Source organism: Prorops nasuta, unplaced genomic scaffold, assembly GCF_024137725.1.
Source record: "Prorops nasuta isolate Cenicafe-Biocafe unplaced genomic scaffold, Cenicafe_Pnas_1.2 PNAS00007, whole genome shotgun sequence".
In the NCBI taxonomy this organism is placed as follows: Eukaryota; Metazoa; Arthropoda; class Insecta; order Hymenoptera; family Bethylidae; genus Prorops; species Prorops nasuta.
Window position 1 is genome coordinate 6137016 of NW_027116804.1, and position 18722 is coordinate 6155737.

The 18722-nt window shown below is 39.6% G+C and overlaps 1 protein-coding gene and 1 long non-coding RNA gene across 2 annotated transcripts; both read right to left on the reverse strand.

Moving 5' to 3' along the window:
- Nucleotides 1-12383: 12383 nt before the first annotated feature.
- On the reverse strand, nucleotides 12384-12947 carry LOC136774805 (uncharacterized). The gene is made up of 3 exons (XR_010822854.1): nucleotides 12840-12947; nucleotides 12569-12749; nucleotides 12384-12499 (listed from the first exon to the last, which is right to left on the reverse strand). It is a non-coding gene; the product is annotated as an uncharacterized lncRNA (long non-coding RNA).
- An 801-nt stretch (nucleotides 12948-13748) lies between these two features.
- On the reverse strand, nucleotides 13749-18375 carry LOC136774987 (uncharacterized). The gene is made up of 2 exons (XM_066729462.1): nucleotides 17881-18375; nucleotides 13749-13841 (listed from the first exon to the last, which is right to left on the reverse strand). The coding sequence occupies exons 1-2, from the start codon at nucleotides 18373-18375 to the stop codon at nucleotides 13749-13751; spliced, it is 588 nt and encodes a 195-aa protein (XP_066585559.1).
- Between the last annotated feature and the right edge of the window lie 347 nt (nucleotides 18376-18722).

Sequence of the window (18722 nt, forward strand, 5' to 3'; positions counted from 1 at the left end):
AACACGGCCACGTAGCATTTTATGGCTTTTGCATTACGACCGTGATGTAATTTCACCGAAAAGGGCCCGGCATAGTCTACTCCGGTGTGTTCGAAAGTGAAACTGCGAGAAACCCGAGCGGCAGGAATTGAACCCATAAGTTGGCTACCGAGTTTAGCGCGTTCGCGAACACACGTGATGCATTTATGAACACATGATTTTACCAGATTTCGCGCATTCACGACCCAAAACCTTTGCCGCAACGTGGACAAGGTTAATTGGAGTCCCCCGTGAAGTGTCTCTAGGTGGGTTTGTCTAATGAGTATGGCAGTTAAATGACAGTCCGGTAAAATAATGGGGTGTTTCATTTGTTCAGAAATTTCGGCGTTCCGAAGCCGTCCCCCTATTCTTAAGATTCCTTGTGAATCAATGACCGGATGTAAGGAAAGAAGCTTTGACCGCGACGGTATACGTAACCCATGATTCAAGGCTGAGATTTCGCTCGCGAAGTGTGTTCGTTGAACAACCTTTACCAAGGCTTCAATCGAACTGCGAATTTCCGATGCAGACAGGAGGGAGTCCTCCCATTGGCCGGTTTTCCTGGTCCGCTGGACAAATCGAAGAACATAGGCCATAACTCGGACCAGTTTAGACCAAGACGAAAACTTATCAAAAAACCAACACTCAGTTGTGTCTAGTTGAGCGGTTAACGCTACCTTCCGACTTTCTTCCGCGGTTTCAAAGATCTGAACGGGATTTACGGTGTGCTCACGGAGGAAAGCAGGCCCATGCCACCAAAGTGAGTCCTCTGATAACTGTTGAGCACTGGTTCCTCTTGAACACAAGTCTGCAGGATTCGATTTAGTGTGTACATAATGCCAGCTGGCTTCCGATAAATGTGTTTGGATATATGAAACGCGATTGGCCACAAACGTCTTCCAATGTACGGGTTGCTTTGCTATCCAAGCTAAAGCGACCTGCGAATCTGAATAGCAATGAATCGCATCACAACTCCCGACCAAGCTTCCCTTGACGTGAACCAATAATTTGACAAGAAGGGCAGCGGCGACCAACTCCAGACGAGGGATTGAAGTGGTCTTGATCGGAGCGACCTTTGTTTTGGACATTACTAAATGTACCGAGAGTTGACCGTCCTCATCAGTGAGGCGTTCATAAACGACCGCGCCGTACGCAAGCTCTGAGGCGTCGCAAAATCCAATTAATTCGCGTTTTCCAGTAGTAAATGATTGTCCAGTCCACCGTGGGATCCGTAAAGTCTGTAAGTCTCGGAGCTGCTCATAGCACTTGAGCCATTTTGACTGAATAGGCTCGGGAATTTCTTCATCCCAAGAGAGTTTAAGCAACCAGGTGGATTGCATCAACTGCTTTAAGGTGATGACTATTGGAGGGATCCATCCCAATGGATCGAAGATCTTGGCATTCTCTGATAAGAGGATGCGTTTGGTTAGTACACCAATGTGAGAAGGAGAAGCACGGAAGCGGAAGCTATCATCCCCGTGATCCCAATATATGTCCAAGACTTTACTTGATCCAGCAGGATCCTCAAAGAAAGAGTGCAGCTCGGGAGGTTCAAGCGGGGAAGACCCCGGTTGATTAAATGCCCATTTGCTTAAGGAGAAGCCCCCTTTCGCCAGTAGAGCGATGAGTTGTTCCCTGACCGAACTAAGTTGCTTTAAGTCATGGGCCCCAAAAAGTATGTCGTCTACATAAGTAGAATTTAACAACACATCCTGTGCGAGAGGGAAGTTAGCTCCGTACGTGTAAGCTAATTCGCGCAAAACTCGCGAGGATAAGAACGGTGCCGCTCCCGTACCGTAGGTCACCGTGTTGAGCTCGAAAGCCTGAAGCGCACCGGAATCAGTCTTCCATAAAATGTTCTGATACTTGCGGTCCTCAAAACGCACAAGAATCTGTCGGAACATCTTAACAATGTCTGTCACGCCTACATATCGAAAGGAACGCCAATTCATTAGAATCCGCGTAATGTCCTGCTGGAGCTTGGGTCCAATGAATAACGTGTCGTTAAGCGATACGCCAGTAGAGGTTTTAGAAGATGCGTTGAATACAACGCGAATCTTTGTTTTCTGGTTCTCGGTCTTAAAAACTGCATGATGAGGCAGAAAGACGCGAAAATCAGAGTTCAAAGGAACAGGAGACATATGTCCTAACACTTGATACTCCTGTAAGAATTGAGAATAACTTTCAGCTTGTTCTGGAGAGGTTTCCAATCGCCGAAGTATTCGTGTTAAGGTTTTCTCTGCTACCCGAGAGGACGAACCTAAGCTGTGCTTCTCGATGTCGGATCGAAAAAGTAAAGCAACGACAAAACGACCTGAAGAGGTGCGTGATACCGTATTCACAAAATGTTGTTCACAGAGGGAGTCCTCTGTGGACATGAGTTTGACTTCCGGAACTTCTTCCAGTTCCCAGAAGTCGCGAAGAGTTTTTTCTACCTCAAAGCAATGATGCACCGTGACACTATGAGAGCGACCAGCCCTGGGTACGACCCCCGAAACGATCCAACCGAAAATAGTCCGCTGAGCAAGCAACGTATGATCAGGAGAATGCATGTACGGGCCTTCCATCAATGCTGCAAGATAGTCTGCACCAATGAGCACATCAATTGGAGCCCTGGTTGAAGCGAAGTTATCAGCCAGGTCAATTTTGCTAAGTGCTGGAAAGGACGACGGAGAATAAGTCGGAGGCATATACTGAGTAATCCTTGGTAAGATCAATGCAGTTACATCAAACGAGACACCGTGCCGTGATAGAGAATGAAGCGTAATCTGTACCTCTGCTCGAACGTTTTGAGCCGAATTCAGAGAGACGCCATGAATGGTTGCGTTGACACGTTTTCGTGATACCCGTACTTGCTGAGCTAGATTTTCCGAAATAAAGGAAGTTTCGGAGCCCGTGTCAACTAAACCGCGGACTATAATACGAGAACCGTCATGAGCGTCGATTCTGGCAGAAAAGGTGGCCAATAGCACTGATCGGGTGTCGGACACACTAAGATGTGTTGTAGTATTCGAGCTAGAGGGTTCTGGCTCGGAAAAGGAGTTGACCGCGGGGGTAGACCCCCGTGCCTTGCTTCCCCCGGTGCCAGATTTGTCAAAATGTAATAAGGTATGATGCATTTTACTACATTTCCTGCATCGTGACGAAGAAGAGCAATTGGAACAACTATGCCCGGGCCTCAGACAGTTGATGCAAAGATTCTGTGAAAATGCGAACTTTGAACGGGCCTGAGGGGTCAATGCAAGGTAGTCCTTGCACTGATACAAGAGATGGTTACTACCACAGTGAGCGCAACCGGTACTATTCACGCTAGTAGCGTGTGACTTCAAGGATCTCCCCGATTGCTTTTTGGAAGTTTTAGGTTTGTTACCTAATGATTGCAAGGAGTTAATATGACGCGTTAGAAACTCAGAGAATTGAATGAACGAGGGATAATCCTTGCTGCTTCCTAGATACATTTCCCAGGCTAAACGAAGGGTGTCATCCAGTTTGTTCTTCAGCGAATGAACAATTATGGGATCCCATTGATCGACGCCGTATCCCATAGTTTTGAGGGCGTTGAGAGCAACCGTAACTGAGTCCCTGACTTCTTTCAGAACCTTAAAATTGTCACCCCGAAGCGTGGATACTTGCGAGATTTGATCTAAGAACGTATCCGTGATCATCCGTTTGTCAGTGTACCGAGCTACCAGAGTGTCCCATGCTATCTCATAGTTCTCGGAAGTGATCGCTAAAGATTTAATGACCGTAGCTGCTTCTCCTTGCAAACAGGATTTTAGATAATGGAACTTGTCCCGACCCGAGACATACACTTTGTCATGAACAATGGAACGGAACGTCTCATAAAAGTTGTTCCATTCTAAATAATCCCCGGAAAACTTCGGTAAATCAATAACTGGAAGCCTAATGTGGTTTATTTCGCCTGAAGGCGCAGTGGGACTTGATGCCGACATGCCCTGATTGGGTCGAAGTTCATCTAGATGTCCTAGGATGAATTCTTCCGCGTCACTATGGGCATCAAGGGCCGCTTGATACCAATTATCGGTTACGTACTCCATTTTAGCTAATTCGGCCGGTTTAGTGTGAGTAGTGATCTTAACGTGAGTTTTATGCAACACGTTAAGCCACTTCTCTAAGGCTGCTAGCCTATCCTCCAAGAAGGGAAGGTTGAAATTGTGCACTCCACGCTTCTTGATGTTAACGACCAACCGAACGAATTCACCCCGAATCATGGGCACGTAATTGATTGCTTCTAATAATTCCCCTGCGCTAGCCATTTCGAAACTCTATTCCAGAACAAACCACAATCCAAAACACAGTCCGGAATGCCCACTCAGGAACACTGATGCACTTCGAACGTTTTTTGCCGGATATCCGGCTCGAAGGACCAAAAATTTGTGCGAGACAGTGCCCAAGTAGGCTCCAGCCCTGTGGTCAGAAGGGAAGGTTATATCTGAGAATAAATTTCGAAGACAAATGTAGGAGGTAAAAGAGTCTTTATTCAAATAAATAAAATGTACAAATATATTTACAAAGAACCGCTAGACTAAAATGATAGACTTCCTAGGGAATTTGTTGTCGTCAAATTCTAGGGAATTTCGGTAATCGAAGATTCCCAAGAACCCCAAAGACTAGAATTCCCCAGGAAGGAACGCGGACTTATCAACTCCCGGACTGGACAATTTTCCCTAGGGTATTCCCTACTAAAATCCCCAGCCACGGGAGGAAGCGAAGTAGGAGAGGTGGATTTAGGGAAGGGGAAGTCCCCTTACCCCTCAGCCCCCTTCTCCCAGAGCTATGGTGGCTCCGAGCCACCCCAACCCCTAGGGTGAATCTACCCCTCCCACTACCCGACTCGTCGAGAGCCCTGGATTTGAGGGTCGGAACACTGGGTCCGAGGTAGTCCTCGGAGGCAGTGTGGAGGGGAAGGAGAGGTTTGGACTTCTCCCGGGCAGTCCCCGGAGAAATTTCCCTTAGGAGGGAGGAAATGCCGCAGAGGGGTAGTCCCCTCTTGGTAGGCAGTGGGTGGTGGGTGATACTTACCAAAGTAGTCGACCCGTAGAGTTCGCCGGTGGAGGCGCTCGTTGGCTGGCCTGGTGGAGGCGTCAAAAAATGCCGTGGAGGCGGTGGTGCCGAAAGGCTCAAAAAGGTGCTGCTGTTGCTGCGGGTAAGGCAGCGGTCGAGCAAGGTTGAGGTGCGATGGGTCCTTATCAAGGACCCATCTATATAATTACGCGACACTAATCTTGCCAGCGAGAGAGCTGCCGCGGGCACTGGCCACCTAGTGGCCAAGCGCGCAAGTAGTGTCGCTTCGCGGCCGCGACGCGCCAGGGCCAGAAGACGCGCAAGCGCGCCGCGGAGAGAGAGACAGATAGAGCGGCTAGACGCTCTCGGTCTAGCCGTCTGTTGTGAGCGCAATAGAGATGGGAGATATAACAGAGAAATGCGGAATCTACTTCGCAACATTTTCTGCTCCTCCCAATCTCGAACAATTTCCATTTTAAAATTTTGATAAAAACAAGGTTCAATTTCCGTTAGTGCAATCCCAGCCTAACTATAATGATTGTGGAGTATTTGCAATTGCCTTTGCTATATCGCTTTTATATGGAAAAGAACCTGATAAGATATTGTATGATCTTAAATTTATGCGTCAACATTTGATTCATATATTTGAAACAAATCAATTAGAACATTTTCCAATTATTATACGCCCCAATGACAAAATTAATATTATTTCTTTCGAGCAACTGCAAAAAGTTAAAAAATTAGCAGATCCAAAAAAAGCATTAATAAGAATCCAAAGCAATAATGATACTGTATTACCAATGAAGAGAGCTATAATTATTAACGATTCAACAATTCAGGTAAATAATTCAAAGAATAATGAAAGTGATAAAATTTTCAACGAATCAATTTCTAAAGAAACAAACATAAATAAACATAAAGTTTATTACGAAAAACATAAGGACAAAATATTGTTTAAAAAAAAAATATCGTTATGAGACAAATAAACAACCCATATTAGATTCCACACCGCAAGAAAAATCTGATAAAAATCAAGTTAAATCAGATAATATATTATCGGTTGATGCATCAGCAGTAGAGGAGCTATGCGGTTCCGATGACAGGGAGTGGGGGAAGCTGTTTTGTGGTGTGGAAGGGGGATGGGTGGGGATAAGACTCTCTTAGTATGGAGGTGGTGGGGATGAGGATGGAAAGGGTCTTATAGTGGGATCGAATTTGGTTAGGGAGGGTGGGGGTATTTTTCACCCTATGTCACAGTTGGAAGGTCTTATAGTGGGACCGAGTTTGGTTAGGTAGGGGGTATTTTTCACCCTATGTCACAGTTGGAAGGTCTTATAGTGGGACCGGGTTTGGTTAGGGAGGGGGTATTTTTCACCCTATGGTACCGTTGGTTAGTTATCCTACGGGGCACTAGTTGAGGGAAGGTTTTTTCACCCTTCGAAGTCGATGGTTAGTTACCTTACGTAGCCTAACTATTTCCGACTCTGCTACACAGATAAACTAGGTTAAGTTAATTTCTAGTTCCAGTAGTCACCGCTAGGTGACTGCCTTCCTTAATCTTCTTTCGCGCTAATGGTATTTTAATATTACGTAATTACACACACGGGTGAACTAGTTCAATTTAATTGATAGTACCAGTAATTGCCGCTAGGTGGCTACCGCAATCCCCCCTTTCCTCGTTAGTTAAATTGTAGATAGCTATTGTGATAAGTTGCTGATATCGTGCAAGGAATTAACTTTCCATCGAGCATGGAATTATAACTTTGCATGGCTTTAACTAAACCTATGCATCGGATTACAAAATATCCTTTAAATAAAAAGGATACAATTTTAATAGTCTCCCCTATTGGGGAGAATAACAATTTTACATCAATTTCAGAAATATTAACATTTTTGCTAAGACGACTTATTAAGTCCTAGCTGTTACTAAACCTATGTATCTTATAAAAGAGATTGCAGTTTCAAGATTTTCTTAGTTCAACGTGCTACTTCACTATGTCTATAAATAAATTCGGATCTGGTTTCAATACCGGTAAAGTGAGAAATTATTCAAACAAAATTGACAATGATACGTTAAAGTTTGATAAAAAAAGGAATGCATTTAATGCCAAGAAGAAAATAATTTCAAACTTAGAATGTGATGTTACTGATGAGACAAGTGCTGTGAATATGGCTGCTCTGTTACGTAATTTGATGACTGTACGTGATAGCTTAATGAGGGAATTGTTTGAATACAGTGAAAAGCTAACTCACTATTACCTAAAAGGTAACCGCCGCGAGGAAAAAGTTACAACTCTGCTGAAAAAAACTGATGAAATTGATGAAATTGATGAAAAAATTAATGATATTAGTGAAAGAATTAATCAATTGAATGATAAAGTCGATTATATTGAAAATAAATTGGATCGAAAAGTTGAGGCATTACGGAAAGATATGTATGGTAGATTGAAAATTGTTGCAAATTATATCTCTAATGAGCATCAAAAAGAGGAAATCACGACTGCCAATGAGAAGAAAAGAGAAAATGATTGGAATTATGCTCTAAAGAAACTTATATTACCGCCAGTGATTGATGAGCTAGTGTAAACATAATACATAGTGGAATAGTCATGGGAAGTGAGGAGAAGAAACAATTGGTAGAAGAGTTACATGACAGACGGAATTTATTTATATATATATAAAATGAAATGTTTTTACAATTAAACTTATAATTAAACAAATATACATAAAATTTATATAAATGATAAAAACTTATAATTGATCTGATATACAATGTAACCGAACAAATCTATGGTTTCGATCGGTTACATAGATTTTGATTTCCGCGCCGCCAGTAGTGCGGTGGCCCAATTGGGCGTTGGTCCGGACCTGAATCGATCAATGGATCGATGCGAAAAACTAGTTGCGCCGGCCCTGGGCGCGCCTGCGCCCTTCTTCTTTTCAGGACTCGAGCGAGGTGAACCCCGTTGCCTCGTGGCACTTTTCGATACCCCTGGACACGGTCAGGCCAGAGCCAGATATACGTAAAACGGATAAAATAAAGGCCAGAACGAAATAAAGATAAGGAGGATAAAATAAAAGGCCAGTAAGGAAGGAATAAATAAAAGGATAAATAGAGATAAAAGACAAAAGGGAAAAAGGAGAAGAGCCAAGGTAAGTGGTAACACGAGTAATTAACCTAACCTATAAGTGCCAAAAGTACTCCTTTGGCTTCTTTGCTTGTCGGGATTTATAAGAAAACCTCTTCTCTTGGCGGGGCATGGTGAGGGCTGTTGCTGATGGCAGAGGGATTTTAGTGGGGGTTCAGGGTAGCACGTGGGCCACCTAGAGGGCAAAGTATGAATTCATGCTACTGATACCCATTTTAGTGAAGGTGAATTGTGATTGAGAAATCTGGCAGTGAATTAGCTAGCATGCTATAGGAAATAATCACCTAGTGGGACCCTCTCCCATCAGCAATAGGCTACGTAGCCTGTCAGGCAAAGGAAAAGAGAGGTACAAGTCAAGTACCTGGGGCAAGCGAAGCCCAAATATTCTTCCCAGCAGGTCTTGAAAGATTATGTGCAAACAATCCAGTATAAGAAATATTATTAACTGACAAGCCAGTCAGTAGTAAGGAAAATATACCACAGGAGCATTAGTCGAAGTGGGTACTCATCGGAGAAACCAGCCTTGGGTGGGTTACGCAGTGCCCACATATGAAAGAAAGGACAATGCGAAGAGAAGAATATACTGCGAAGGACCAGAGGAGGCACTAATGAGGCCACTCCACCAGCTTACAACTAATCCGGGACATTGTATTGAAAATTTAATCAGCTAGTTAACTAAAGGAATATTATACAATTTGAGTAGCGTAGACTCATGTACCTTGCAACTGCATTGTAATTATATTAATGTCTAATATGTTGTACTAAATAGGAAGTTGCAAGAGGTTAAAATGTACATAATGGTCATAAGTGTTCTTACTAGTATAGAGTGGTATATTTGGATATAAAGGAGCAGAATAATAAATAGTAAAGGTTGAAAGTAATAATCACTCTAATTTAATTGTACTTGTTAAATGTGTGGGCAGGACCCAAACCTGAGAGAGCTCAAGCCGGGAAGGCCACCGGACTGGCCTATAATAGAAATAGGCCTGGCGCCCAGATTTAAAAGTATTAAATCATAAAGTCCGTGTGCATTGTGCCTGTCTGGCGTTCACTCGCCTTTCTCTTAGTGAATATCCGCGATAGGTTACAACAAATATATAAAAAATGAAGGAAATATACATCAATTTATACAAATATATAAAATTAAATGTTTCACAATTAAACTAATAATTAAACTTATATCAATATATATATATGTAGGAATATTTGAAATTAACGAACTGCCTAGTCCGTATGATTCGACTATGAGGTGTGTGATTGTTATGATTGGGTAATGAGTGAGAGTGGGAAATTGTGTGTGAATGTCGTGTAGGTCAAGTCAGTCGTGACGAAGCCTCGAAGATGCGAGCATTGTTGTATCCATGTATAACATGGTGAAATAAAATAATTTCAGTTTCTTAAAAATTAATAACTCTATATATATTTTTTATTCAATCATCTGAAACAGAGAAATCCAGTTAATATTTTACAAATTGTAAGTTTAACATTTGATACTCACATCTATTTGTTGATGTACCCATCGTGCGAAAACGTTTACCTCTTGATATACACAATGTATAGGCTTTCTCGTATGATTGGTGAACATTTTTACGTGTAGTTTACACGGGGTGTTGCAAGGTTTTATAGTGGCTATCAAATTATCAAATTTAGGACAACCAAACCTTTCCAAATTTATATTTGGGATATCCAAGTAATTCAGAACATCCCGTTCTACATGCCCCCCTTTATAAGCTACTAGGGGGTATTCACAATCCAATTTAATGCTATTCACAAATTTGTAAATATCTTCTTGATTATAATGTTCATATCCTGTGTTGCAATATTTTATCCCGTGAATATTTTTGAAGACGAAATTTACGCTTTTTTGGTCCTTAATCGATAAACTTTTATACGGCTCATGAACACGAAATGCACCGTAATTCGTATTTCCCGTAGTTAAGTTTTTGATTGCCACTTCTTTATGCAAAAACTTTCTGTTTATCATAAACCCGTCAAAATCGATTATATGTATAATATGAAACAGTGAAGACATTTTTAAAATGGAATGTTATTTGTCGTACGAATCAAACGTTCAAGCAATACTGATGCCTGTCCTACGATTTCTTCGAGCTTTTAAGCACTGTTAGGGAGGTGTCAACAATTTTTTTAATCTACGGTAGGAAGATGCCTATACTACTCTTAGAAAAACGGAAACGTCATTGGCTCTAAGAGAGAATATTTTCTGCCCTATGCTACATGTAGTGGGCGGTAATTCTAAGATGCTTTAAGGGTTGACAAAACTTTTGTCCTACGGTGGGGAAATGACTGACCTGCCACTATTGGAAGAACGGAAACGTCATTGGTCCTCAAGAAAATATTTATGACCTATGCTACGTATAGTGGGAGATAGTTTTGACCTATGGTGAGGATAGTAGGAGGGATGAAGAATAATTAGCATGAAGAGAGGGAGAAATTTTTATGAAACATTCATATGTAAATAGAATTATTTTAGTATAAAAAACGTAAGCTTAATGGCACCATCGTTCGTGGATTTTCAAGGATTCCGTTTGACGGATAAGTCATTTATAATCAAAGAATTTGCTGTTATACAAGAACAAAAAGTGTTCCATATTTTATTTTCACCGCCCTATTCATATTCGTGGCTAAGTGAAGAGGAGCGAAAGCGTACAGAGTAGGTATATCAAAAAGAAAAAATATATATTATTTTTGTTAAGTATAATGTTTCTTTTTAGCTGGTTCTTTCTAAATTATCACGGCTTAAATTGGGCGGATGGCTACTCACCCTACTATAAATATAAATATATTATAAGGAAGTATATTTATGATGATGAGGATGAGATTTTTGTGAAAGTAATTGAAAATACAAATTGGTTAAGAGATATTTGTAATTTAGAAATAACTAATGTAGATAATTTTATGTGGGGGGATTTTGATTTAGAAGATAGCTTGCATAATTCACATCTTCCAGCATGTTTGAATCATGAAGATGTACGTGCCTTAAAAAATGTCTGTTATATGAAATATATGTATGAGCAAAAATCTGGAATATATGTATAACTGAAAAACGCTTGCATCTATTTTCTAACATGCCGTTACCTGTCCTCAATGTTCTCTTACCCCCTGAAGTGTTTCAGAGATCCTTTATCTAAAGAGAGCTCAGTTTCCCACCCACTTTTCCTCAGTTCCTGATTAGTCCTCTCGAAGAAAAGAACAAAAGATGTCTCTACGAAATAGAGTTTTGAAAACGCAAGAAGAATATCGCGAGTGGGTACGCGAGTGTCGTGAATATATTCATAAACTCAGAATCTCTAATCGCAACGCACCTATAGGCACGCTGCAGAAAAATTTTGCAGAAATTGCACAAATACAGTGTCTTCTACTTAGAGCAGCTAAGGATAAGAGTTATTGTTTGAATCATGCTCTCAAGAATCCTGATTTAGGAAATCAGCATAATTATCATGAGTGGGTACGCAAGTGTCGTGATTATATTCGAAGTTTAAGAGATGCTAATAGATCTGCAGCTCCCGATACAGTACACTGACATTCATCGAATCTGCTCGTGAAGAATGGCCTACTACATTTGTAATTAGCTGGACAGCTTCAGGTCTCTAGTTCTCACCAAAGCGTAAAACGTCACGGTGACGTCAGATGACGTCACGATGACGTATAGGAGTCGTGGTGGGGAGAATAAGGAGAATCTGGTAAATTGCATATACTCGAGTGTAGCGGTTGATCGTCTTACTTTTGTCAAAAGTATATCATCTCGGGATAAAATGGTATAGTAAGAATTTTCTTCTTTCTCTGTCTAATAGCATAAGAGTGAGAGAGAAAGACATATGATACCCCATGTGCCCATTGATTCTGCTCGAGCACGTTTTTGGTATAGTGATAGGAATTTTGGTATACTGATAGAAGCGGTAATAATATAGTAATCAAACGACAGATCAATAAAAAGAACAGGGCATATTCCAATGATTGAAGTGTCAAAATGTGCAACTTAACCTCTGTAATTTGTATTAATTTATTAAAATAACTTGTAAGTGATGAACTTTTAATAAAATCATATTAAGTGTTATAAATTTGTATAAAAAATATGTATTTTAGTTTTAACCTATTATTGTGTAACATATGGTGTATAAAAATAACTGAAAATATATATTTTAAATTAAATTTATGTTGTTGATATTTTGTCAAGAATAACACATCATTAACTTTTATATTAATAATAAGGAGCTATATTCTTGAGTCGTAAAGTCCATTGGAGCTTGCAAGTCAACTATGGATCCCAAGCTTACAGCAATAAGATTCTACGAATAAAGAAGATGCAATTCATTATTAAAATAGATAATCGTTAACTCAGATTTTTTTGCAGAAACCTAATATCAATAGTGACAAGCTTTCGTATCTATTTCCAATTGATGATGCTGGAAGAGAACCTCTGAGAGCTCCTGACAGCTCAACTGCCACAGGTCCAAGAAACAGCTATTTACGTAAATCTGTCCAGTGTCATGCAATACATTATCCAGAAGCCATTCTGCTATTATCCAGCTAATGTTTCTACGCAATATAATTAATTTCTTATTAATTTTCAAATATACTAAATATGTAAAGAAGAAAAAGCCAATATATTAAAATCCATTTACTTACACTACATCTCATTACGTAACCATGAGTGAATATTGTTGAATGGTGACAGAACAGTTTATAGTTGCAGAATCAGAATACATTCCTGTTGTGGGTAATGTTGCTGGGTCCTTTTGTTCTTTCGCAGTATCCAAAAGCAGCAAATTTGCAATGATTTTACAATTATAGCCTATATTCGAAGAAAACTTTAATACTTAAGCTTAAATTGAAGAATATTCAAATGATTAATAGTAACTCCTTACGGATTAAGATGTCTTGCATTATTTTCAATTTCTGCTACCAGTGCGTATAGGCAAATTCAGTGGTAAATTGTTATTCTCATCACTTAGAGCTTGTTAATCCTGTAAGTTACGTAGCACTTTAAAGTGGGCAAACAAATCCTTACGCTGCATTATATTAGTCTTCTCTTCCTTCGCTAACTTTTGAAAATTCATATATTACTGTTATCCACGAGTATATTTACCCAGTGGCTGAAAAATATTAGAAAGAGTATGAAAATTCATTCTTAAAAGTAAGCATAAATTATTTCCATATTCATAAAGTTATACATACCTATTCTATTATTTAGCTGGATGTTAGCTGCCACGAAGACATCCATATGCAATGTGCCTGCCCTCCTTCCTATTTAATCCAGTGTATTATCCTAATAGTTTGCTGCAGGACAGTCTTAAGTCAGAAATAGATTGAAGTGTGATAATTCGGTTCTACTTTCTCTTTACCCTGGTCTACCATGAGGAGATACTCTTTTTTATCTTGATTTTTCATAACGTAAATGATAAATAATTATTCCTGAAATAAAAACGTGCACACACACATATATATATATTGTCTTTTGAGATTATATACTGTATTTTTTATCTTATATAATTTATTTTTTTTTCTTTTTTTCAGTGCTCCGAAAATTGATTTACGTTAAATAATATTGGTGGCCCTGAAAAGGGCCGATTTTTGAATCCGACAAGTGGCAGAGCACATTCCTTTTTTATACCATGCAATCCGATCCATCTAAAAAAATACCCATTCGAAACCAACAACAATAAAGCTCATTCAATAATCCGTCCAGTAGCCATTCCGCTCGATCACTTGATTAACCCATTAACGTCAAAAATGTCAAAATTTCTTGCACCTTTTCAAAGTGATTTTTTCCTATGTAATTGGCGTTGAAAAAATTCTTGAACCACATATTCTGATGTAAAATTGCATGCGCTTTCAGAATCCGTTGCCAGAATCATGATAAAACTCACAGGAACAGAGATATGCTCGATTTAAACATAAAAAACACCTAAATTTTCGAAAAAAAAAATTTTTAGGATTTTTTTTCGAAGTGTTACGGTGAAGATATCACCTTGCGACCGTGATCAAAGGTGATCATGGGAGTTGAAGTTTAACAGGGAATTTTTTTGTTGACCTTGAACCATCGCTTCTTTACAAAATGGCGGAAAAAACGAATTTTTTTTTTCAATCTTCATCAACTTTTTTCTCGAAATCTATGGTCTTTAGAAAAAAATTCATAAAAACAAAAATGCCTTAGAATCGCTCGAGGAACATTCTCAAATTTTTTCAGAATTTTTTGAGACAATTTTTGATTTTCCGGGAAACTTGTGAAATGGAATTTTCAAAAATGTCTCCAAAAATTCTGAAAAAATTTTAGGATGTTTCTCGAGTGCTTCTAAGACATTTTTGTTCTTATGAATTTTTTTCTAAAGTCCATAGATTTCGAGAAAAAAATTGATAAGTTGAAAAAATAAAAATTCGTTTCGGCCGATGTTTTGAAAACCTATTGGTAAAAAAACGTTCTGTCTACGAAAACTCGGAAAAAATTTTACAATATTGCTCGAATGATTCTAACTTATTTTCATTCTTTTTTGAAAGACTTATAGATTCCGATAAAAATTTCATCCTTTATTTCCATTTCATTTCGGCAGATAAGCGTAATTTTTGATCTCATGTATTTATGAATATTCGTCTTTTTTTGTTCTCTTCTTTCGTATTTTTGTACATACGGATGAGTGATAAATAAACGAAATCATTAATTTCATACATTATGTCGCGGAAACGTGTAAGATCTTCTGAATATGAATCAGATTCTTCAGATAGTGATTCAGAACGCAACGTATTGATTCCGGATCCTGACTATTCAGGTTCCGATGATTCTGGTTCCGATTTTGATTCAGATTGCGAACATGAAATACCCAATATCACTTACAATAAAGCTCGTGCAAATTATTCTGAAAAACAAGATAAACTTGAAAAAGGTCATGAATTCACTTGGATTGAGGGTGAAAAGTTACACCCTGATTCTTGTGAAGATAAAGTATTATTGTCCGAATCGCAAAAATAGAAAATACGTAGGAGCGAACCTTTTCAATTGTTTGAAACCTTTTTTTCTATTGAAATGAAAAAATATATTATTGATGCGTGTAAAGACAATGGTTATGATCTGAAATTGAAAGATCTTGATACTTTTATTGGAATAGTTATTTTTTCTACATTCAATCCCAGAAAATCACAGAGAGATTACTGGTCATCTGATCCGTATTTATCTAATGAAGTAGTTTCTTCTGCAATGTCTCGCCAACAATTTGAAATCACAAAATCTAAATTGAAGTTTTCAAAAAACAAAGACAAAGATTCAAATGATCGAGGATGGCGCGTTCATTCTCTACTGAAACTTTTTCAAAATAACATCATGAAATTCGGAATATGGAGAACTGCTCTATCCGTTGATGAGATGATGGCCAAATCCTATGCAAAAACTGTTTTGAAACAATTTATTCGAGGAAAACCGATAAGATTTGGTTTGAAATTTTGGGGCTTGTGTACTTCGGACGGCTATCTACTGAATTTGGATCTTTATTGCGGCAAGAATTCTCAAATTGGAGATAAGTTATCTAAATGTGCTTTACGTTCACGAGTAGTATTATATTTATTACAACCATTTTTTCAAATAATAAGTTATAACAAAATTTCTCAATTTCATCTGTACTTTGACAACTTCTTCACGAACATGGATTTGGTATTACATTTGAAGAAATTGCGTTTGAAATGCACTGGTACTATCAGAGATAATCGAGTCAAAGAAAAAAATGTGCTTGATAAGAAAGCTCCAAGAGGGACATATGTGGTGAAGCACGACGTAAACAGTGGCATAAATTTCATTACTATCATGGATTCGAAGCCCGTCTCAATAGCTTCAACTGCAGCAGGTGTCAATCCTCTATCTATTTCAAAAAGATACAGCGCAGAGGCTAAATCTAAAATTGAAATACCTTTTCCGCAAGCTTTTCACCTATATAACAAATTCATGGGAGGTGTTGACCTGCATGACGGACATTGCAATGACATACTCCCAAGTATACGATCAAAAAAATGGACATGGGTAGTTTTTATGAGACTTATACAGACGTCTATTACTAATTCTCTTGTAATTTTCAATGCTGCTAACGATGGAAAGAAAAAAGTTGGAATAAAAGAGTTCACTATTTCGATTGCCAAATACTACTTACAAAAAAGTAGTCGCAAAAGTAAAGCACATGGACGATCTAATAGTGACAAATTGAGGATTTGTTCGAATGGAAACTGTCCAATAAGAACAAGAATTTTCTGCAAAACATGTAATTTAAATATTTGCAATAAATGTTGGCTAAAAAAGCACACCTAAAAGTATGAATAAGTGAGAGGCAAGGGGACTCACGGAAAACAAGCACCCCGAGACGTGAGAGGCAAGGGGACTCACGGGAAAAAAGCACCCCAAAGGAGACAGAATTTTACCACGTCCACGCCGTAGTCTCTGGGTAACGCTAAGAGTAAAAAAATCTTCCTAAAATTTGCACAGTAATCGCTTTTTACCAATAGGTTTTTAGAACATAGCGGCCGAAACGAATTTTTATTTTTTCAACTTTATCAATTTTTTTCTCGAAATCTATGGACTTCAGAAAAAAATTCATAAGAACAAAAATATCTTAGATGCACTCTAGAAACATCCTAAAATTTTTTCAGAATTTTTGGAGACATTTTTGAAAATTCCATTTCACAAGTTTCCCGGAAAATCAAAAATTGTCTCAAAAAATTCTGAAAAAATTTGAGAATGTTCCTCGAGTGATTCTAAGGCATTTTTGTATTTATGAATTTTTTTGTAAAGACCATAGATTTCGAGAAAAAAGTTGATGAAGATTGAAAAAAAAAAATCGTTTTTTCCGCCATTTTGTAAAGAAGCGATGGTTCAAGGTCAACAAAAAAATTCCCTGTTAAACTTCAACTCCCATGATCACCTTTGATCACGGTCGCAAGGTGATATCTTCACCGTAACACTTCGAAAAAAAATCCTAAAAATTTTTTTTTTCGAAAATTTAGGTGTTTTTTATGTTTAAATCGAGCATATCTCTTTTCCTGTGAGTTTTATCATGATTCTGGCAACGGATTCTGAAAGAGCATGCAATTTTACATCAGAATATGTGGTTCAAGAATTTTTTCAACGCCAATTACATAGGAAAAAATCACTTTGAATAGGTGCAAGAAATTTTGACATTTTGGACGTTAATGGGTTAAGTCGATTAGGTATCGAGTTAGTCAAGTTAGCTAAGAACTCTGGGTCAGACCTAAGGCCTTCCCAGATATTCTTCGCTTGATCGAGAATCGCTGCCCTCGTCCTCGCGCCTGGCTCTATCCATCGTCTGGACATCAATGCCCAGACGTTCTCAATTAAATTGAGATCCGGTGATCGAGCGGGCCAATCCACCACTTCCAACTCCGGGTGTCGCGCAAACCACGCTCGCGTTTCGCGTGAGGTATGGATCGCTGAATTGTCCTGCACAAATCGGATCACCGGTACTTCATCCGCTGGATATACATTACGCACGCTTGGGAGAAAAATTTCTTCCAAGATGCTAATGTATTCCCGGGAATTCATACGTGGAGAAATCTCCACAAGATCACCGATATGTTCACCGGAAATCCAGCCCCATACGCCACACGATACGCGTCCAGACCGATGAGTCTGGAAGACGTGGTTTGGCTGCAACCGGGTATCGTTCGGGCGCCACACGTGCAAGGCCTGAGCCTGAGAGGGCAACGATATGAAAACCTTTTCATCGGTCCATATCGTAGCCTTCCAATCTGCACGGCTCCGCGAAAGATTCGCGAGGGCATAGCCAACTCTCTGCTCACGGTGAGCAGGAGTTAGTGGGATTTTACGCGCTGGACGACGGCAGTGAATACCTGCAGAGTGTAAACGCCGCAGGCCGGTGGTCACTGAAGCTGGATAATCTATCTCCTCCACTATGTCGCTGACACTAGCGAAGGGATCTTCTTCGATCCTGTTCAGCAGCTGCTGGTCATCGATCTCCGAAGTCCTTTTCTGCCCTCTGTTCTCCGCTCTCCGGTCACGCAGTGCGTGGTCTCCGCCTTCGCGGTACCGACGTATCCAGCGCCTGACGGTGGTCTCGTGTACCCAGCAGAGTACAGCGATCTCACTCGCGCTTTTCCCGCACTCAAAATAGTCAATGGCTCTTCCTCTGGTAGCCTCACTATGCTGTGACATCGTCGACGTATCCAATAGATATGAATGTTATAACAAATTAACGTTATTATAGATAAAAGTAAATAATGCCTCGATTATTGAATTAGAAGTATCGATAATAACGTTAATTTGTTATAACATTCATATCTATTGGATACGTCGACGATGTCACAGCATAGTGAGGCTACCAGAGGAAGAGCCATTGGCTATTTTGAGTGCGGGAAAAGCGCGAGTGAGATCGCTGTACTCTGCGGGGCACACGAGACCACCGTCAGGCGCTGGATACGTCGGTATCGCGAAGGCGGAGACCACGCACTGCGTGACCGGAGAGCGGAGAACAGAGGGCAGAAAAGGACTTCGGAGATCGA